This window comes from Oncorhynchus clarkii, chromosome 17 (genome assembly GCF_045791955.1).
Source record: "Oncorhynchus clarkii lewisi isolate Uvic-CL-2024 chromosome 17, UVic_Ocla_1.0, whole genome shotgun sequence".
Lineage (NCBI taxonomy): Eukaryota > Metazoa > Chordata > Actinopteri > Salmoniformes > Salmonidae > Oncorhynchus > Oncorhynchus clarkii.
This window is the reverse complement of record NC_092163.1, coordinates 26,952,264-26,975,494: the sequence shown is the minus strand read 5'-3', so window position 1 is coordinate 26,975,494 and position 23,231 is coordinate 26,952,264. Positions and strand designations below refer to the sequence as shown.

At 46.1% G+C, this 23,231-nt stretch overlaps 1 protein-coding gene across 2 annotated transcripts in view; it reads right to left on the bottom strand.

Annotated features, from left to right (window-relative positions):
- Window positions 1-1,235: 1,235 nt before the first annotated feature.
- Window positions 1,236-23,231, bottom strand: part of LOC139370654 (CBFA2/RUNX1 partner transcriptional co-repressor 2) — a 51,888-nt gene continuing 29,892 nt past the window's right edge. For both annotated transcript variants that reach the window (XM_071110259.1, XM_071110260.1), the window contains exons 2-11: window positions 13,539-13,691; window positions 12,459-12,700; window positions 11,459-11,548; window positions 8,757-8,947; window positions 8,262-8,515; window positions 5,598-5,683; window positions 4,678-4,885; window positions 3,644-3,712; window positions 3,213-3,403; window positions 1,236-2,730 (exon numbers count right to left, since the gene is read on the bottom strand). In XM_071110259.1, coding sequence (XP_070966360.1) covers window positions 2,410-2,730; window positions 3,213-3,403; window positions 3,644-3,712; window positions 4,678-4,885; window positions 5,598-5,683; window positions 8,262-8,515; window positions 8,757-8,947; window positions 11,459-11,548; window positions 12,459-12,700; window positions 13,539-13,691 — 1,805 coding nt within the window. In that variant the 3' untranslated portion in view covers window positions 1,236-2,409. The remainder of the gene's footprint in view (window positions 2,731-3,212; window positions 3,404-3,643; window positions 3,713-4,677; window positions 4,886-5,597; window positions 5,684-8,261; window positions 8,516-8,756; window positions 8,948-11,458; window positions 11,549-12,458; window positions 12,701-13,538; window positions 13,692-23,231) is intronic.

Genomic DNA, 23,231 nt, shown 5'->3' with positions numbered 1-23,231 from the left:
TCAGTGGTCTTGTATGTCTTCCATTTCCAAATAATTGCTCCCACAGTTGATTTCTTCAAACCAAGCTGCTTACCTATTGCAGATTCAGTCTTCCCAGCCTGGTGCAGGTCTACAATTTTGTTTCTGGTGTCCTTTGACAGCTCTTTGGTCTTGACCATAGTTGCGTTTGGAGTGTGACTGTTTGAGGTTGTGGACAGGTGTCTTTTATACTGATAACAAATTCAAACAGGTGCCATTAATACAGGTAACAGGTGGAGGACAAAGAAGAAGTTACAGGTCTGTGAGAGACAGGATTCTTGCTTGTTTGTAGGTGATCAAATACTTATTTTCCACCATAATTTGCAAATAAATTCATTTAAAAAAAATCCTACAATGCGATTTTCTTGATTTTTTTTTCTCATTTTGTGTCATAGTTGAAGTGTACCTATGATGAAAATTACAGGCCTCTCATCTTTTTAAGTGGGAGAACTTGCACACTTGGTGGCTGACTAAATACTTTTTTGCCCCATTTTTGTGTCTTCCCTATCATTCTACAATGTAGGAAATAGTAAAAAAAACAAAAAACCCTTTAATGAGTAGGTGTTCTAAAACTTTTGACAGGTAGTGTATTTTTACAGATATGTCATCCAACAATCAAAAACCACCAGAAGCATCGTCCATGGTAACAATAAAGAGATAAATGGAAGAAATGGCCATCTAAATGTTCAACTGAATCGAATGCTGTCAAAGTAATAACTCAATGGTGTGTACACACACACATATACACACACTCCTGAGATTCAAAAAGGAGGCCAGAGGAGTCACTCCTGTTGCACCAGTGTGAACTCCCCCCCCCCCCCAGAGGTAAATAGGGAAGCAAAAAACAAGCAACTTGAATCTGATATTTTAATTAACGTGTATTATATTTATACTAATGAATTGTAAATAATTATTCACTAATGAAAAAAATGAAGTACTTTTATTTCCATTAGATAATACTGCACCTAATACAGTACTATAGTCCTGATGGAAACTTCAAATCTGAAGACATCGGACACAGAATTGTACAACAGGTGACATGAAGCTAAGCAGCAAGCAACTGTAGTAGATAACCGCAAACCTCTAGAAGTTTAGCATTCATCTTTACACCTTATACTACTTTCTATCGTACCATCTTATTTATTCTAGAGGCTCGGTGTGGACGAATGGGTGATAACGACAATAGACAACTATGCGCGTCATAGAACAAGACAAGAAACAGTGTTTCTGTATATTTATTCTGTGTACAACAATAGACAGTTACAGGCAAATGACACTTGTTTAGCAAATTGGAAACTTTGGTGATGCATAACAGCTTGTGAATACCTGAACACTTTGTATTTTTTTATATTGCTCTGAAATTCGTAGTAATGTTTTAGTTTACAATATCCACCGACGGCACAACCGTTTTGACACACGTGTACGTACACGCACACACACACACAAAAAAAAAAGAACCTGACGAGTAACTTGTGCGAGCAAGAAAAGTAGAACAGCTATACTGTACATACAAACAGGATTCCGGAGGTGATTTCGCTATCGTGTCACCTCCCCAAAAAATGTCTTTCCAGAGCGGGAGAGGAACTCTAGAGCTGGTACTGTCACTCAGACCCATAACCCTCTTTTCTCTTAGCTTTATATACACACACACACACAACAGGAAACTTGGAAATATGCAGTGAGTACTTCAACCATCACTTTCACCCTTGGGTATAAATGACCATTCCAAATCTCATACATCCCCCCCTCCCCCAGTCCTCTTAAAACAAAATGACAAAAACATTGTCTGAAGTCAGTCCTTAGTTGTCTCATATCTGTTTGGGATTGTTATTTTGGATGAAGTGAAACAAGTGTCCATCTGCGAGGTGGATTGTCTGTTTGTCCAACTGTTGAAGATGGATCCGCAGAGTACCAAAGCAGAGGAGTCTGTCTTCTGCCCACCATTGCCAAAGCAACCCTTCCCTTCCCCACAGTTTCTCCCTGATGTCTCACATGACCTGTGACATCAGGGACCTCATTTCCTCCCCCGTTCACTCAATGTCTGTGACATCACTTCTCTGTCTGACATCACTTCCTTGGCTAGATTAGGGGTTGGTGTCCAGAGCTGAGTGTCATCGTAAGTCTTCAAAGCAGCTTCCTTCCCTCGTCTCCTCTCCCTCAACCGCCGACCTAAAGTTATTTGTCAGGTGAAAGCCAAACGATGGAACAATGGACACTAGCACCTTTCACCGGTTCGATAGGAACGGGAAACAAAGGAAGGAAGCCATTTTGGGGCGCCCGGTCCTAGTGTCCATTATGAACAGTCACGAACCACAAGAACGGAAAGAAAAGGGGAACAGAGGCCATCTTGAGTGAGAGCCAGTATCACTACCACGCTCCATGGTCCTAGTCTTAGTGCCCGTTGCTCTCTGACACTGATGCAGGAGTGGACGGGGTGGAGGAGCGAGAGGCAATCGACCCCTTGTCCCCCCCAGGGCTGGCAGCGGTTGGTACACTCTCCGGGGCCTTAACCCCTGTGGTAACATCTGCAGCGGCTGCGGCCGCCCTGGCTGCGGTGATGGCGGACACAGGCTTGGGCTGGGCTTGCAGGCCAGGGCTGCAGATGAGGTGATGGCGCTCCCAGTCCTTGTGTTGGCAGAAGGAGCCGCAGTAGCGCGCCGCATTGCAACCGCTGCACGTCTCGCTGGCCTTGCGCCCGCAGTTCCAGCAGCACTGCAGGGAGAGAGAAAGGAGGAGTTTAGTATAGAGATAAATAATCCACTGAAGCGCAGGGGGAGAGGAAGAGTGTGTGTACACACACACACACACAAACACACACACACACACATACATACATACATACATACATACATACATACATACATAGAGAAATGGACAAAGTATACTGGGCAAGTAGTAGGTAAATAAATACCTCATCTACACATCCTGCAGCTTTGACTGTTGCTCCTATGTGCTCACTATGACTCACTTTACAGTATGCGTGTACACTCTTAGAAAAAAAGGGTTCTTCAGCTGTCCCCATAGGAAAACACTTTTGTTCCAGGCAGAACCCTTTTGGGTTCCTGGAACCAAAAGGGTTTCTTCAAAGGGTTCTCCTATGGGGACAGCCGAAAGAACCCTTAAAAAAAGGTTCTAGATAGCACCTTTCTTTCTAAGAGTGTGTATAGTTATGCAGTGTAACATATCCTCCTAACCTCGCTGGAGTCCTCCTGCTCGTTGATGACCTGTATGGCGTCCTCGGTGGCCTTCCTCTTGGCCTCGGACAGAGTCTTCTCCATCTTGGCGCGCTCGGCCGTGATCATCTCAAAGGCCTTCTGCTCTGCCTCGGCCACAGCCTTCTGCACCTCGTCCATGGCCTGACGCTTCACTTCATTCACTGCCTCTTCTGCGCAGGAGAGGGGACACAGGGGGGGGGGGGGTCAGGTTTTAGACCACGTTGTGGTTCTATGATAAGTAGTGGTTATAATAGATGGATGGGGGGACTCCTTTATATCAAAATGTTTTTCAATATTTTTTTTTAATGAGCGAAAGAAGAAGAGGGATAAAAAAGGGGAAAGGGAAGAACACATAAAATGATGAATGCCCACACACATGGGACATGGAACACTGTTGTACTAGCCCTTACCAGCTTTTCTCCAGATCTCATCCGGCACATAACCCGAGCCAGGCCGCGGCACAAAATCTCTCTGGGATTCTGTGGCACAGAAAGACAAAAAAAAAGAAAAAAAAAAAAGAGTTAGCACCCGGCAGACTTGTGTGAAATAGCATCATCCGCTCTACTTACTTGGGATATACAATCCCCTCACTAACCACACCAATTCAACCTTCCCCAGTTGGCCAAATTAACCGAATAGCCGGGCAGCTTGAAGAGGGAGTACATTGGCTAGGGCAGAGGAGCTGACAACCAAGCTGTAGCTACATTCTGTTTGTTATCACTCTCTTTATCCCCGTCTTCTCCCCCCCTTCTCTCTTTCTGAGCTGCTCCTCTCAATCCAGACCCATGCCCAAGCTCTGTGGTGCCTGGGCTGGCTTTGGACTGTGTACACTGTGCCCAGACACACTGCTGGGCACACAGATGGTACTCGGGCCGGGCGGCAGGCAGCCAGCTCTGGGTCTTAAAGGACGACAGGCTGGCACTGCCAGGGCCTTCTGTGGCAGATCTGGACGGGGGCAGCGTTGGCACCTGTCTGGGGGCCATGGAGCAGCATGGGCCCCGGAGAGAGGAGCAGACGAGCACTGAGAGACAAACACTGCCAGCAAGACTGAGAGTGCGTTCCAAATGGCGCCTTATTCCTTACCAATATGATGACATTTGGAACGCAGGCTATATGTGTAGGTTCGAAATGTGTCAGTAGTGTGTTGATGGGTGTAGTTCTGTAGATGAACACCAGAGGGCGGTGGGTCTATGTGGTGACTGTGTGGGAGCTCAGTAGCTGGCAGGTTGCTTCAGCGGCTCACCATCAAGGGGACCACTTGTTTTTAATCCCTTACCAGGAATCCCACCTGACAAGATACATTACATATAGATCTGTCGATCTGGTGTGTATCGATTCATTGAAAAAGGACCAACCCTAAGGATAGACATGAACTTAACTTCGCACCCATGGATTTGAGCCAGCACGAGCTAGTGATAACGTAAAAAGACAGAGGACCACCCACCATTGGTGAGTCCCTCGGCCGTGTGGGGGCTGTGGGTTTTGGAGAAGGGGGCGGGCATGGTGGCGGCCCCTCCCTTGCGGGGGTCCTCCTGCTCGCTGGAGCGCCGCCGCCAGTAGTTGAGCTCCTCGCGATCTGACTCCTGGCAGCGGCGGAGCACGGCCACCGAGCGCCGCGTCTTCTCCACCATGTCCACGATGCAGTTCAACACCTGGAGGCGTGAGCGGCGGAGATAGAAAGAGGGGACCATTAGAGAGACAAACCTTTTTTTTAAATATTTAAAAAAAAGAAAAAACAGTAGGAAGGCTGCAGTTCTGGCTCACCCAATTTTCCAAATGCCCAAACACAAAATACGTCCTATAACTACACTACTGCAGAAAATACGTCCGACCTCTGCAGATACTATACATGTCAGTGGAGGCTGCTGAGGGGAGGACGGCTCATAACAATGTCCGGAACAGAGTGAAAGGTATGGCATCAAACACATGGAAACTGTGTATTTGATACCATTCTACTCCAGTCATTACAATGAGCCCATCCTCCACAATTAAGGTGGCACCAACCTCCTGTGGTACATGTCGTAATGTGGGGGTAAGTAAGAGCTATATATACACAGTAGTGTTACTTGAGAGTACATAATGAGTCTCAATACACAGGAACTACCATTCCAGAATTATGCTTGTGAGATTAAAAAAAAGAAGAAAACATTTCATTGGGTAGGACTCCTGCTTTGCGCAGTCAATCACTACTGGAGCGCATGGCTCTCGGATGTAGACAGCAGATGGCTTTAGCGCCAGTCCACCACTGTGAAAGGGACACCCAGTCTGACATCGCCTTGATGGCTCCACCAGGCACTGAGAAGTGCTACGCCACTTATAGTTCCAGTGGTGGTGGCGGCGTCTACCGTCAGCAGTGGCACTTACATGATCCAGATGCCTCCACTCGTCGGCCCACTCTCGGTCTGTCAGCCTGTGGTCCACGGGCTCCTCGCGGTAGCCCCCGTTAGTGCCTGATTAGAAAAAACGAGACAATTGAAAGCTTAAATGCGGTATGATTTAAACATTTTAAAAATAAAAAAAGGAACATTGGCCGTCATTACAAATTAATGGCAGGAAGAGAGGCGGAGGGAAGGGGGTGAAAGTGGTGTCCATTAATCATATTAGTCAATACCACAATGAGGCAGTGACACAACAACACTTAGATGGTCTTATTTCACAACAACATTCCATGCCATGACCGGAGCTTAGTGACAAGCCGTGCTTTAGTGTCTCGTTACCGTCGTCACCTCCTCATACACAAGAGAGATGAAGAGGAGGAGTGAAAGACGAAGGACAGAAGGGACAAAATAAAAAGACAAGAGTTACAGAGACAACGACAAAGCTATAGAGAGAGAGAAAGCTAGAAAAGGAGATATCCTCTACCAAAGAGAAGGGCAATACTGAGTATTAAAGAAAAACATTAGGAACACGTTCCATGAAAGACTGACCAGGTGAATGGTATGACTCCTTATTTATGTCACGTGTTCAATCCACTTCGCTTCAGTGTAGATGAAGGGCAGGAGGCAGGTTAAAGGAGGATGTTTAAGACATGATTGTGCATGTGTGCCATTCAGAGGGGGAAAAATGGGCAAGACAAAAGATTTAAGTGCCTTTGAACTAGGTATGGTAGTAGATGCCAGGCACGCCCGGTTTGGGTCAAGAACTGCAATGCTGGTGGGTCTTTCACGCTCAACAGTTTCCTGTGTGTATCAAGAATGGTCCACCACCCAAAGGACATCCAGCCAACTTGACACATGGGCCAGCATCCCTGTGGAACGGTTTCAACACCTTGTAGAGTCCATGCCCCAATGAATCAAGGCTGTTCGGAGGGCAAAAGCGGGTGCGATCCAATATTAGGAAGCAGGGGCGTAACTTTCACTAGGGACATGCCCCCCCCCCACATGCTGAAATTGCATTTTTGCCCCCACTAGTTCTTTCATTGGAATGTCATACAAAACAAGGCAACAGTGTGCTTCAGGACCATGCGGACATCGCCGAGCGGTCGGGTAGGCTGTTTGGAGTGTTTATCCAACTGGATAAAAAAATTAAAATGCCCCCCCCGCTTCTAAAACCAAAGTTGCGCCCTTGTTAAGGTGTCCCTAATATTTTGTACACTCAGTGTATATCAGTGAGAGACGTAAAAACAGAGTAAAAAAATAAAATAAGAGATTGAAAGAAAGAACAGAGATGAGAGCGAGCGGTTGAAAGAGAGGGACAGGGCGAGAGAGCGATGTCTTTTGATGAGAACCAGACCCCGAGCCCAGTCACGGCATGCAGCAGCGCTGGGACTCCTCCACATCTGGAGGTCAGCTGTCCGTAAAAAAAAAAAAAATTTAAACCACCATCCCCACCCCCCTCTCCATTTCTGCCCCTGCGGCTGGGTAACTATCGGGGAGTGGTGGGCATCCCCTCCCCGTGGTCTGAAACTAGCAGAATTCCAGCGCTGGAGCTGTAAAGGCTGCGTGGCGCAGGCCCACTTCTATACACATCTGCCTCCTAGCTAAGCAGCGCTGACACCCACTCTGGTTTGGAGGAGCGCAGAGAAGGGATAACACACACACAAAGAGGCAAACATACAACACAGCATTCAAAGACGCAAATACACACATGAACGGCAAAAAAGGACAAACACACACACACTATCAACCCCACCCACCCTCTCCTCTCTCCTTCTCCACCCCCGGCTGCTGTTTCTCATCAGCAATCCCCAGTTCAAAGCTCTCCGAGATGTAGCGGTGAACAGGCTGGATGGCTCACTGTACCTTGAGACGTACCGCTCGTAAACACCGGCCCCGGCTTCGACTCTCTGAAAGGTGTGCCTCGGCATGAACTACTCTCGTTTCCTTAGGGCACAGTGCGTGTCTCGCTGTTCGCCTCCCGTTTACGGGAGTGCATGTCTACTTCGTTGAATATCTACATCCCATCTGGCCATTGACACGGACAGGGATCAGATGGCACGCAGATTTTACAACGAACTAGATACAAATCTTCTCTCAAAAAAAAGGTACACTACTTCCCGGGTAGTTTGGCACACTCTAAGCACATGTGGGGTCCATATGGATTTATGGTCTTCGGAGAACTTCTATGCCGTTTGCTGTGCATGTCCACACACACACACACACACACACTTTTGCGCGCATGGACACCCACACAGACCACCCATTAGCAGCTTTCATATCGACCACACTAAAGGCTGTGGTGGTGTGTGCGAGTGAGAAAGAGTGCCGTTTGATGACGGAATCTCGGTGTTGCTCGAGTCGTCCCTTACGACTGTTGTGGAAAACAGCAGAGGGACCAATGTGAGAGAACAAAGGGCGCCTAACGTCTGTTAATGTCGGGCTAAACCCTCGTGAGTTTGTATATACACGTCTGGGTTGCATTTGTTTGCGCGTGTGTGTGTGTGTCTCTCTCTCCAATTATTTTGTATGGATGGCCCCAGCGGGAATCAAACCCACAATCCCTTGGCGTTGCAAGCACCGTGCTTTACAGAATGAGCCCCCACATGACCACCGGTAGGTGTGTACAGTAGACATGTGTGGATGAATCTACCTGGTAGTCTAGGCCTGTCCTTGAGCTCGCGGAGCTCCAGTATCCGGTGGCTGCTCTCGCGGTGCAGTAGGTGGGGGGTGCTGATGTCCTCGAGGGCGTAGTGTTGCAGTGGGGGCGGCGTGGGATGCAGCTGAGCGCTGAGGGGCAGGGGGTGGGCCGGGCTGTGGCGGGGCGCAGGGCTGATGGTGCAGATGCGCTTGGTTGGTGGCTCCAGGGGGGCGGGCGGGCGCTCGTGGAAGCCATTCTCTTTGGCCCTGCAGGAAAGATGGAGGGGAGGAGAGGGAAGACATGAGAGAGAGTGGAAATGTGTACGTATGATATTGGGGAGGGCCGTCTGTTGTGCATCATCGTTTGGGGCTGCTTGCAAACTACACATGGATGTGTGTGTGTGTGTGTCTACAGTATATTTCTGTGTGTATATGACAGTCTGTCCCCTACCTGTTGGGACTGTGTTTCTTGGTGTGTGTGTGTACATTTTGTGTGTCTGTGTCCTACCTGTTAGGGCTGTGTCTCTTGGTGGCCATGTCTCTCTCGCTGGGCTCCAGCAGCAGTTCTGAGGAGTCGGGGGGCGAGGCCAGTGTGGTGCTGAGCAGGAGGTGCTCGTGTTGGGACAGGTACTGGGCCGGGGTCTGCTTGGCTGCACGCGCACAGTGGAGCAACTCCCTCTGCAGCAGTGGCAGGTTGGCCTGGGGAGGGGGAGGTAGAGGGAGAAAGGGAGGTGAGTGTCATTTGAAAAAGGCAAGAATGAGATACAGTAGCAGTATTCTTGTGATTTCTTGTAATGTTGTTTTCTCAAAGCCTTAGAAATCTAACTACAGGGATCGCGGCTGTCGAGGAAACGCCACGTAGACGCAGTGGCCCCATGGAGACGATATAGATGCCATACTGTCGCCATAAAAGAGCTGGCTTCCATTTCTTAGTTGACAAAACTAGTTGGGAATATCTTCATTCTCTACACCTTTACTGACCCAACGTCTGATCTTGTGCAAATTCAAAAGTGAATTTCCTATTAAATCCAACTGACATGTCCACAAAATACCAGTACACGGCATTTTTTTTAAAACATGAACTTCATGAAGTGAAGTTCGAGCAAAAAACATTTTGTTGACTTATTTGCATGTCGCGGTAAGGCCGTGAAGCCTCTGCGGAGACCTCGCGGAAATGCCATGGCAACGCGGCAGAGACATTAGGCAGACACGGTTCACTGAGGAGGCCCAGAGGGAGACACACGACATACAGCAGATCTCTCCTTGAGAGGCCAGAGACTCACACACACCCCTCCCCCCTACAGGGGGAGAAAAATGTCCGGCGTCTCGATCTGTCTGCCTAGTGTAAGCCCCGTGACTGTTTCTGCAGCCCACCTTTCAGTAAATCACTGCAAAAACCCAAACACATAGTCCATCGCTCGCCTTTGGACGAACCGCGACAAAAGAGAAGCAGAGAAGATTAGAGCAGTGTACATAGGAGAAAAACGGGGGCTTCGTGTTGGGGTGTGTGTAGTCGAAGAAGGCCGAGTGGAATGAGAGCATCTGTTGGGGTCAAACGAGACAGACAGAGATAGAGAAAAGAGGGAGGAAAAGAATGATAGAAGCGAAAGACAAACACACGGTGCAATCAGAAAGCAGGCACCCTCGTAGGGACAAGGGAAAGAGAGCAAAAGAGTGACGAGCAGAGGAAGAACAGAATGACCACCAAGCCTGATGAGAGGAGGCAGGCTCCTCCCGCCCTCTCTCCATTCCTCCTTCCATTTCTTAATGAGCAACAGGCCCAAGTGTGCTTATAATTACAGACTTCCTCGTTCCCCCGTTCGCCACTTAAGACCCTTACCCCCCCCCCCCCCCCCCCCAGCGCCAGGGCCACCGCTACATCAGTCCGCCACATATGTTGTCTGTCAGTTAAGCGCCGTTCTCTTTTTCTGCGGGGCGGATGAGAGATTGGCGGCGCCGGGCAAGCCTGAACGACTGCTTTCCTTTAATGCGACACAGAGTCCATATGGCGCGCTGCTGAGCCCCATAAAAGAAGGGAGGGAATGGTTTACAGTCATGTTTCACACTTCCGAGCTCTGTCTCTTCCCTCGCTTTCTTTTTGAGCTATCCACTGCCACGGTGCTAGGGGGGGGTGGAGGGAGGGGGAGAAGTTGGGGGAGCCTCGTAAATTAAGAAAAAGGGAAAACAATATTTTTTCTCTTATTCTCTCAGAAGGTCGGGGTTCTGAAAGGTGAAGGAGAGGTAACCCATGGTGAAAATCAGCTCTTTTTCCATCTGAAGAATGGAGCATTAACACCGCACAATTTGACTGGTTGGAAGATTTATGTTTGGTTCTCATGAGGGTAGCTCTTAAAAAGTATTCTATTTCAGGCCCCCGTGTTGCCAATTTACTCAAAGGCCCAATTAAACTTGTTTAGTCAACGCATAGAACTATATTGTTACTTGGGAATGACCGAAAGGCATTGTTTATACGACAACCGTCTTGCTGTTGAAAAATCAATTAGAAAAATGATTTTCATGTTTTCCTCATTTTGTATTATGCTACCGTCTACTTGCGGTTTCTCATTATTTATGGCCATATTTGCATTATTATTATTAGTTCAAGATTTCTGAGAGAAGTGTAATTAGAGTATTCTGTGCCAGAAGCTCCTCTACGCTTCATGAAAGGAATAGGGTCTGCGTCTCAAACGGTACCCTATCGTCTATATAGTGCACTACTTTTGACCAGAGCTAGCATAGATATCACAGGAGGTTGGTGGGACACGGTTTCCATGTGTTTGATGCCATTCCATTTGCTCCGTTCCAGCCATTTTCATGAGCCGTGCTCTTCTCGGCAGCCTCCATTGAGACAGACAGATAAATCCATCAGTGGAGGCTGCTGAGGGGAGGATGGCATTTGGGACGCACACTAGCTGTTACCTTCAATACAAAACATCTGCCTTTTCCAGTCCTGATTTCATTACTAATTATATGCAGTCCTTGAGTCATTGTAAACCTCCCTCGAACATCAAACACCATTTGAAGAGGACAAAGAGGAAAGCGGTCGTCCGCACAGCACAGGCCTGGATTCAGTTCATCAATATTTCCACCACATAGCGAGAGAACAAGACATAGGAAGGGATAGATAGACAGACAGAGAGAGGGGAAATGGAGTGTAACAGAAATAGAGAGAAGGGAGACAGCCCTATAGAGAGAGGAGGTAGGTGCTACCTTGAGGAAGGGAATGACGAAGGGTCTCAGGGGGAAGTTGGTGGCCTCTTGGAGCCGCGAGTGGAACTCCTCGATGGTGACTGTTGAATTCTGGGACACAGGGGAGAGATCAGCCAATCACAGTTCACCTCAAGGTTTAAAGTCTCCAACACTGAGCTTGACATTGTGCGTGTTTCAAATCAACCACGTTGCAGTCGTCAGCAACTGCAGACTGACTGATCTACAAATCATCTGGCGTCATAAATAGTCCAACTACAGTGGATCAGTCCATTTGTAGATCAGTCAAAATGGATGCTCTCGGACTGGACGATAGACTTTGAAAATCGCTTCGATCACTGAGTGACCAGAGCAATAACTACAGAGCAGTTTCTCTTTCAACTGTCAACCTGTCGACAGATGAAAGATTTTGTGCACAAATGATAGATAGGTATCAATATTTCGCAGATGGGGCCTGTCAAAACCCAATATTGTGGGTCCACTTAGGCCACATATAGCAAATATATGGGCATGTGCCTCCAAAATAAAACATAATCCTACATAAATAAACACATCATATTTTATACTCAACAAAAATATCAAATGCAGCATATAAAGTGTTGGTCCCCATGTTTCATGAGCTGAAAGAAAATGTTCAGAAATGTTCTAGACACACAAAGCTTATTTCTCTCAAATGTTGTGCGTAGATTTGTTAACATCCACATTTGTGAGCATTTCTGATTTCCTCATATGAACTGTAATTCAGTAAAAATCGGTGAAATTGTTGCATGCTGCGTTTATATTTTTGTTTAGTATACACACACACACGTATTGAAATATCTCATTCGATGAAATAAAATTATCTTGAATAAACTGAATTGAGTTTATCCCAAGGGGAAGTTAACATATCGCTTCTCAAATCAAATGCAGCACATCGACATAAAAATACAGAACAACGCAAAGTGACAAGGATCTCACGGCCGTCTCCATCCATTGTTCCTAAAACATTATATCAACCACTCACCACGAGGGCCAGCACCAGGTTGCGGACGCTCTCTCCGATTTCAGGCGAGATGTCGTTGCCAAACTGCTGCAGCGTCGTCAGGAAGCGTTTGAGCTTGCTGAGCTGCCTGGCGCCGCACGTGGCCGGGAGCTGCTGATTGGCCAGCGAGGAGGAAGAAGAGGAGCTAGGCCCGTTGCTGTAGCGCTGGGGCGGCGAGGGCACGGCGTTCAGCATGGGTGGGGAGTGGTGGATCCCATTGGTCACTGGGGGAGGGAAGAGGTGGGAGCGGGAGGGAGAAGAGCCAATTGAGAGGTCAAAGAAATTATTGGAGGAGTTGATGGACTGAATGGGTTGACACAATCTTTCATACTGGAATCCTCACATCTTTAATCATGTTGAAGATTTAATGCCATTAAGGCCGACAAAGAAATTGTTGTACGAAAAAACAAAAAGGGGGGAAAAAAAAGGACAACCATAGAGAGAACAAAGAAAAGATTGTACCACAATCCAATAATCCAGGGGTGTCAAACTCATTCCACGGATGGCAGAGTGTCTGCGAGTTTTTGTTTTCGCCTTTCAATTAAGACCTAGACAACAAGGTGAGGGGAGTTCCTTACTAGTGACCTTAATTCATCAATCAAGTACAAGGGTGGAGCGGAAACCTGCAGACACTCGGCCCTCTGGAATGAGTTTTCACCCCTTGGATTAGGGGATTGTGGTATGTATATATATATATATTTGTTTCTTTGAGTTTGACACATGTGCCCTAATCAATTTATGGATCACACAGCTCAAATCTGCTGGTTGCTATTAAAGGGTTCAATCATAACTTCCATTAAAGTCACAATTTTCACTTGATGTCACATGCAGTTACAATTCACCCCAAAGCATGCAGGTCCTTGGAGGCTCCTCTAGGGGGAGCTAACGGTGGTGGGCGCTATCATGGTGGCTGCGAGACTATGGTGAAGTTGCCCCTAGAAGCTCATCATGGGTCAGTTTTGTATTTCCCCCACTACTGTTTTAAGTTTGGGATTGGGGAAGGAAAACGTGATCTTAGATCTGCACCTAAGGGAAACTTCACCCCGGGAACGCGGTACTCACGTGTGGTGGAGGAGAAGGAGGCTGGCCGGGGCCCGCTGGGGTTGATGGAGGGCAGGGGGGGCATGGTGGCACTGCTGCTGGGGGCTGGTTTGGAATGAGTCTTGACATCCACAGGAGAGCCGGGCATGGCAGGGGTCTTCTTCTCTCCACTGTCTGAAGGGGGAGAAAGAGGGGAGGCGTGGTCAATAGGTGCATGTGGGGAGTGGGCATTACGTGGTCGAGGCACACACACACACGGCTCAGTTGGTAGAGCATGGCACTTGCAACACCAGAGTTGTGGGTTCAATTCCCACGGGGGGACCAGTATGAAAAAAGAAGTATGAAAATGTATGAACTCAGTACTGTAAGTCACTCTGGATAGGAGCGTCTGCTAAATGACAGAAGCATTTCATGTAAGTAGGTTTGAAGTCTAGTTTTGATCATCAGCCACTCAAGTTAAACACACACTATCCTAAGCCTCAGTGTGTGCATGCTATGAAAAGCAATGCAACATTTTCAGATCCAGCTCAATCTTCTCAATGTAGTCTCTTCAAGTCCCTGCCTTTGTCAGAGGGGGAGAAACAAAAAAAACAACACGCAACAGAACTTCCCGCCTCCACACCCACCCCCTTTGCCCCTACTAGAGAAACCCAGATGTCTCGAGGTCTAGCCTTGCGATCCTCCACCCCTCCATTGAGATCCATGGCAGAAGTGCTAATGAAGAAAAACCATTGTGTTCGTGGAGAAGAATGGCTTTTCATTGAGCCAGAGGGACAGGGGGCAGAAGAGAGAGGGGGAAAGAAGGGGGTCCGGGAGCTATTTCACGCTTTGCTAACAAGATCGCAAAAGCTTTTGAATGTTAAACGCATACTTCTCAATATGCCACGGCCAATGAATGAAATGAATGGGACCACCAGATCAGGGGATGGGGAGAGAGAGAGAGAGAGAGCGAGAAAGATGGTAATAATCTTTGGATCAGAGGGCGTCTTTGTTGGGGCAGATCCCATGAAGGCTGCATCTTGTCTCCATTTGGAGTGGATCAGACGCTTCCAACTGCTTTTAGACGGACGATTAATAGACAAGCGGGGTTTTTAAAGGGTCAAAGGTTGGGTGAAACGGCTCTTTTCAATGGAGTTCCGTGGCTTTAGGGTGGGACTATTGTGCTCTTTTGAAGCTATGAACCAAGTGTCTGTCTCGTCATACTAAAACATTTGAATGCAATAGCCGGTACTGCAGTGACGTTTAAGTGCGTACGCGATATTGCATTTCATATGCACGCGCCACAGAAACGTGGGTAAGAACTTGGGTGAAATCAAAAGACGGTACACTGTCGATGTGGCTCCAGTGTGGAGTTATTTGGCACGTGGAAATAAACAATAAGCCTCGCGACTCATTGGCTCGTAAACGTAACCCTCAGAAAAGGGGAAAGAAACACAACAAAAAAGGTATATGCTTGCTTTGTAGTAGTTACTTTTCTTTTTGAGTTATCAGAGACAGCACACAAGCGTGTACACACACACACACACACACACACACACATTCCCACACAACAGCGAGGGTTGACTTGAACTGTCAGGCTTGCAACCGCTGCACCCCACGATTTGACAGCTCCTTCTGCCCCTGAGCCCCACTTTGACTCTACCCTCCCTTTCTCCCGCTTCTTGTCCTCCTCTCTCTCTCCATCCATCCATCCATCCATCCAGCCCTCTCCCTCCACATCCCGTGGCCTGCCTGCTATCGCTCCACCTGTTCACTAGAGCAGGGGGCAGGAAGGAGGGCTATACACAGCCTTTTGGGCATCCGTCACACACACACACACACACACACCGTGCCAGCACGTCACAGGGAGCCGCATGGAGCACACTCACTCCCTGGTTCCAACGCTCCACCCAATCCTTATGGTCAGGAAATGAGGATGACGTCTCAATAGCACAATCCGTGGGACGTATAACTTAATAATAACAATAATATCTGTGCCAACAACACAAATAGTATGCATTCTATTCAGAACTAATACTGCTTTCAAAATATTCATTTTTATTTCAGTTGATCCCTACCTCCATGTACTGGTAGGCCGTGTGTAAAGCCATGTTACGTTTACTCCATTGTTAATCACTGTGTATTTATTCCCCGTATCACCATTTCTCAATATATATATTTTTTAAATCTTTATCTTAACTCTGCTTTGTGGGATTAGGACTCGTAAGTAAGCATTTCACTGTTAGTCTACACCTGTTGTTTACAAAGCATGTGACAAATACAATTTGATTTGTGCTTCGCTTCAGTACATCCGCCTCAGGTCAGAAGACAACACTGTCAGGGTTCACACTCTTTTCAAGAGGTCATTTTCCCAGGATTTTTAAATAACATTTCTACCAGGACATAAAAGGGAGACAGATTTCGGGAACACTTACTGTCTTTACCTACTACTTACTAAAACTTAAAATGCTTAATATTTAGGACTAAAGTATGGGTATTCGGACATGGCCAGTACTTGGAAGGGACCGTGTATTACGAGAACGCTTTCTTACGAAGCCAATTTTGTAGCATGATTTACTACAGTACCCCACACCGCTCTAGCATCATGCACTAGTCAAATCAAAAACTAAATGGGGAAACCTTGGCTATGACAAAGGTAATCGGGGAGACATTGCATGGCGCCGTTACGGATCATTTAACGTAAACGTTTACATTAGTGGGCCATAGCCGGACGACTTCCATTTTTTTTGTTGTTGCCTAGCACCGGAGACCCCTCCTACTGTCAGTCTGAAGGACACGTCAAGCAGCTGGCACGTCAGCCCAAACACACACTATTAGGGTATAAAGAATATGGTTCAGCGTTAGCTCAAAAAGACACCTGTGTTTACCAGTCAATATTTGCCTTGTGCCAGAAGTTTGTCTCGCCGGCCTGAGTGCCACCTGTCACCATATCCCTGATATGGATGGAAGAAAAAACAAAAAAGGGGGGGGGGGGGAAAGGACAACCATAGAGAGAACAAAGAAAATAAAAAGTAATGCTGTAGTGTACATAGAAATACAATCTAGAATGACTTGAGGCCCGTTCCTTAGCTTCCATTTTTATGGGAATGTGCAGTCCCTGAAGTTGTTTCAAAGAGCTGGTTTATTTATAAAAATAAATAAAAAAAAGATTCATGCAAAAGGGTAATACAATAGATTAGAATAGACTGGAATAGATGGCTTTTAGGTTTACCCTCCCTACTCAGAACACTCCCAGACAGTCCTCGCAACATTATTGCTTGAGAAATTGCTCTTTGCTAAGAAGCCATTTAAAAAAAAAATTATTTGACTATTGTAATTGAAAACAAATCACAGTAAGGTACTTAATTGTTACCATGAAATTATTTGATATTGAGATAACGGCTGCATTGGTCCTTTAATCTGCCTACTGTGTATTACTACTAATCGTACTACATCCTGTTTAGTACAAACGTATGCCATATGAAACAAATAAACATTACTACTCATCCATACTGAGAAGGCGTCATCAAATTCGGAATCGCACTTGTTCCGCGCCAAATCGTTGATCTTTGTCGAGAATTGTTCCTCTATTCTGATTATCAGCTGTCGAACACACGTGGGTGTGAAAAGACAATTATCTTCCTCAAGAGTGTGCAGCAAATTCTACTAGATGAAAAGCCGAAATGAGTAGGACATCTGGGCATTTAAAATACTAATTTATCAAAATATTACTTAGGCTGACTAAAACTGAAAAAAATTAAATGTGTGACCTTCAACGGCCCACTACGTAGGATGGAAGTACGCACATTTGGACACAGCCTACCTCTTAAATCGTTCATGTTATTTTCTTATTCTATACAGAGAGATATCTCCTGTGCACCAGGTGTCTCCAATCTCCCACTCTAATAAGCAATCTAACAGCTGTGGAGAGTGTCACTCAGCTGGGGGTAGATCGGTTTTGAGAAACAGATGAAGCAGTGAACTGGAATGGCCGACATCCTCCTTGCTGTGGTCTATTCCCTCATGGCCCGTAAAAGAGTCACTGCATTTAATAACTAGATCAAATGTGACGTGTGTGTCTTGAGGGTAATTGTGTTATATTTGAGTGGGTAATCAGATGACAAATGCAGATAAAAGAAGTTGAAGCATGTTTAGTTGATAAGAGTGACTGAGATAGGAGTGTGGTACAGAAATGTCAATTAGATGTCATCAGATACAAAAGCTTTGAGTCTCATACTGGGATGAAGGAAAGGAAACAAGGATACAAGGAAGGAAATAAAGCATGCTATAGGGTCTCCAACCTCAACTCTGGACCTTGAAGCCAGTTCCACTGCATTTGTTTCATTGTTCCCCTCTAATCAGGGACTGATTTAGACCTGAGACACCAGGTGTGTACAATTCACAATCAAGTAGAACAGCAGGATCCTGACCTCGTAGGGGTCAGAGTTGAATGCATTGGTGATTACATTTTACATCCTTATGTTATAAACTATACTAAACAAAAATAAAAAAGCAACATGCAACAATTAATGATTTTACTGAGTTACAGTTCATATAAGGAAATCGGTTAATTGAAATAAATTCATTAGGCCCTAATTTATGGGAATACATATGCATCTGTTGGTCACAAAAAAAAAGGTAGGGTGTGGATCAGAAAACAGTCCCTATCTGGTGACCACCATTTGCCTCATGCAGAGCGACACATCTCCTTTGCATAGAGTTGAACAGGCTGTTGATTGTGGCCTGTGGAATGTTGTCCCACTTGTCTTCAATGGCTGTGCAAAGTTGCTGGATACGGGTAGGGAACTGGAACACGCTGTCGTACACGTTGATTTAGAGCATCCCAAACATGTTCAATGGGTGACATGTCTGGTGAGCATGAAGAACTGGGACATTTTCAGCATCCAGGAATTGTTTACAGATCCTTGCGGCATGGGGCCATGAGTTACGAGTCATGCTGAAACATGAGGTGATGGCGGCGGATGAATGGCACAAAAATGGGCCTCAGGATCTTGACACGGTATCTCTGCGCATTCAAATTTCCATTGATATAATACAATTGTGTTTGTTGTCCGTAGCTTATGCCTGCCCATACCATAACCCCACAGCCACCATGGGGCACTCGGTTCCCAACATTGACATCAGCAAACCGCCAGCCCACACAATGCCATACACGTGGTCAGAGGTTGAGGCCGGTTGGACGTACTGCCAAATTCTCTAAAACGACATTGGAGGTGGCTTATGGTGGCCAATTATTTTGAAAATGTAACTCTAGTGGACAATTCTGCAATCAGCATGCCAATTGCACGCTCCCTTAAAATTGGAGACATCTGTGGCATTGTGTTGTGAGACAAAACTGCACATTTTAGAGTGGCCTTTTATTTTCCCCAGCACAAGGTGCACCTGTATAATGATCATGCGGTTTAATCAGCTGCTTGATATGCCACACCTGTCAGGTGGAGAAATGCCTCACTAACAGAGACGAAAACACATTTGTGCACAACATTTGAGAGAAATAAGCTTTTGTGCGCATATGGAACATTTCTGGGATCTTTCATTTCAGCTCATGAAACCAAAACACTTTACATGTTGTGTTTATCTTTTTGTTCATTGGACATTTTACCAAGACAAATCTAATTATTTATGTTCGGAATCGTTCAGTGGGGTCTTTAACATATCATTATATCCCCAAAAAGATTTTGTAACCTAATACATCTGATAATAAGCACAGAGCTCTGTTGACATGTTTCGTGTAACAACTTTTGAGGATTTTATCGGCGTCTTCAAAAAAGGTATTTCCGTGGGTCGCAAAAAAAAGCTAAATTAGCATGACATGAGCTGAATTAAACGGCAATGAAATGAAAATGCTTGGTATACGTTCAGTGCTCCATTGACATTTCACAGAAATATGCTTCTTTTTGTGAGAAATATTAGAGAAAAAAAGAGATTTAGAATTAATCATTAGTATACTAAAATTAAGATCCAGCTTACCTCTATATTGTTTTATGTCCTGCAGATTCGAGAAGAAAGATAATGAGTTGGGGAAAGTGAGCCTTAATTCTTGCACAGAATTTCTCTCTGGCCTCCATTGATTTAGTTATCCTAATTCTGACCATCCTACAAGGGTAAAAACTCCAATAACTTTTGAACAGATAAGAGACGAGGTTTGGACCATTGTTTTGTTTAATAGGATTTTATACATCATTAACATATTTTACCCATTGGTCAAAATATGTATATTTATGGATCTACAACTCATAGCCATGTCTGACATGTATTGGGGTGCACAATCATAGCTTGATTTTAAAACGCAATAGAAGAATCTTTAAAAAAAAAAAAAAAAAAAAAATTGAATTAGTTTTTTTTTAAAGACACAAGCAGCCAGTGCAGAGACTTTAAATCCGGTGTAATGTCTGCTCTCCATCTCGTCTTGGTCAGTACCCATGCTGCAACATTCAGTGCACAACACATCAAGTCACAACTCTGGGATATTTCCTGGCGTGTGGCCATTCCGACCCAAACATTATGTTGTAAATCAAAGACACCTGACAGACTACGTGACTGTCCCACAACGACGACACCAATGTCTCAAACAACAAAACGGAAAAGAGCTTCTGCATTTTAGTAAATAGTCCAAATGACTCGCCTTTCGCTTCACAAGCGAGACACGTAGAGCGCTTCTAAATGACTAATTCTACTTGTTTTTAGAAAGATACATTTCCATCAAAAGGCCTCGGTAGTTCTACGCTCTGAATGCTTAGAAATCCAAATAAAAGAAATGACAACAAAAAAAAGGACCATTGCACCCACCTAACCACCTCCCTCGCACTCCAACCGACAAAACTCAGTAGATCGACATATACATAGAGAGAAAGAGTTAGTCAAAACGAGGACAAGAAGAAGGCTGCCCGCAAAGCCAAGGACACCAAAGGGTTTAAGCTGTCGGCCCCTTAGCACCACCACCGCTACTATTGCTGCCTCAACCCCCCCCCCCCCCGCCATATGGATCTAATCGGGCAAGAGGCTGGCCAGCTGGGACCCCCAACAGTCACCTGTGATGGAGAAAGAGGAGACAGAAGGGCCCCAGCTCCCCCAGCCAAGGGGAGAGACACAATACTGTGTTCCAAGGGAAGGAGGAGGGAGAGAGGGATAGAGGGAGGAGGGGTAAAGACACGAGGCACTGAATGCAGCGGGGTGAGAGTGGACTTAAGGCTGGAAACAAAGCCTGCACCTGGTCTCTGCCCGTCCACACGCACTGACAATACAGCTCACATCTGTTACCCTCTCTGCCTTTCTCTATCTCGGTCTGTCGCCCATACACACACACACACACAAACACATGCGCAAAAAACACACAGCACAAACACACAAAAGCACACGCAAAATAACATAGACATTTCACACAAACACCTGCGGCCGGGCCGAGCCATCCTCGTGTCCTCCACAGCTAAGCAACAGGTTTGAACAACTTCCCCCATGACAACTGGGCAAATAAAAGCTTAGGGCTTGCTCCTAAATCGGGGATATGTGTGTGTGTGGTGTCAGCTTTCTGATATGCGGGAGGCATACGCTGATAGCTCCATTCAGCTCATTTGAAAAAAACTCTATTTATAGTCTTTGCCTCTCGGCAGCGACAACTCCGATCTGCCAATGGAACATTTTATTGTAACCTACCTAGTGTCCAATCAACTGGGGTTGTTAAAATTATTAATTTACTACCCATGGACAGGTAAATATCATCTAGAATATTCTGTGGGGCCTTGATCCAAGAAAGACTCAAATTAAGTCCTGCCAAAAATGTCAGATATCCAAACTGTATCCCAAATGGCTGCCTATTCCGTATATAGTGGAGCCCTATGGCCTCTGATCAAAACTAGTACACTATTAAGGGAATAGGCAGCCATTTGGGATGTACCCCAAGTCTGTTGGACAAGCAACGTCAGGGAAAAGAAATTGGTCTACACGTTAGAGGCGCCACGGAGGGGAAAAGGCCTCAAACGGCCCGGCTGTGTGTTTGTCTTGGCTCGCCTTACATCTCCAGCCTGCAGCAAACTACATAGCTGGACCCAGGCCCCACGTCAACAGGGTACCTTTGTGTGTGTGTGTGTGTGTGTGTGTGCGTGCGTCTGTCCGAGTGAGTAAGTAACAGATGTGTCGTCAACGTGGGCCCATCGTGTTTCTCAGAGACGGAGAGATGGGAGAAAAGAGGAGGGGGAGGCTTCTGATCAGGGCACACTTTGGCCCCCAACCCCCCAAAAAAATCCAGTCTATAACCTCGCCTCTCAGCAGTAATTACAAAAACACAAACGGCTGTCCTGTCTGGTGCCTGTAAAAAATGACTGCGGGGATGGAATAGCACTTACTGGCACAGAAACAGCAGAGAGAGGAGAATGAAAAACGAGAGAGCAAAAGCATAGGACTGTACGGTGGACAAACGCTGGCTAGAAAAAAAAAAGAAGGTGTGGCCCCATGACAAAAAAAGTGACATTGAATTCAAAAAGCAGGGAAGGAACGGGGCGATTGGGAGAGAGGACTCATAAATACTGTAGGACCAGAGGGAAGGGAACGGCTTCCACATGGAGATGAGATCAGAACTCTGGGTTTAAATGGCCCTCCACGTGTGTGATAGGGTGCATCCCAAGGCTAAGGCGCTGGTCAAAGTAGTGCACTAAATAGGAAATACGGTGCCTCTACACCCCCCTGGACACTACTCAATCCCAATTGTTAAGAATGGCTGTCACATTCTTCTAGTCACAGAGACAATGGGGGGTTTGCCTTCATATTGTGCATTTTATGTGCGTTTCTGTTCCACACAGAGGATTGTTGCATTTGATGAATGTATGAATCCAAATGGCTTAGGTCAACCTCTAGAAACCTGGTTAACAGATTTGATTGAATACGGTCATTTTAAAATCTCTGGACTGCATTCTGGACTGCATCTTCATTTAACACAACAAGTAATAGGGAAGTCTTCTGATATTCTAGTATGTTGGTGACACTTGAAACAGAGTCACACACACACAGTCTGCAACCAATGGCTCGATTGTCACTTTTTGACTGGGAGTATCATCCATTTCAGAGTGTCACAATACACACCTGTGTCACTGAGTGTCGCTAGGTGCTGTGTGTTTCCGCGTGGGGTCAGTCACCACGTGAGTGGGAAACGCATACAAAATTCAGTGAACAGACCTGTGCAAAACAAAGGCTTGTCCAAAAACCAAAAATCACACACTGAATGAAGTGACATACCCTCAATTCCCATCCTTCATATATCCCCCTTCTACCCCCCATTCCCACACCAGCAGCACTCCTTCTCATTGCCCAGTAGATTATCTGCTTATAGGGTTACAGCCCTTCTCACCTCTCCGTGCCAAATTGATTTGCTTGCAAACAATCATCCGAGTCCCCACCACCCTGATGTCTCTTTCAACTCCAGCTGCGCCCATGAAAAACGACCACCGACAATTACATGACACATTAAAAACCGGGGAAGCAGCGCGAGTAGTGTTGTCGTCCCGTCGGATTTTACCTCAACTTTCTGCCGCCACTGTTTGATTAACGATCCGGCTCGCAAAACACATCGATAAAACTCCCTTGACACTGCGCGCGGTCGTAAATCTGAGAGTGGTGCGTGCTTTTGAGTTCTTCTGTCTATGGAAGGGTCAGACAAAGCGGCTCCTATTCATTACGAACCGCCTGACATTCCACTTAACCTGCTGGCCTGGACAGCACTCT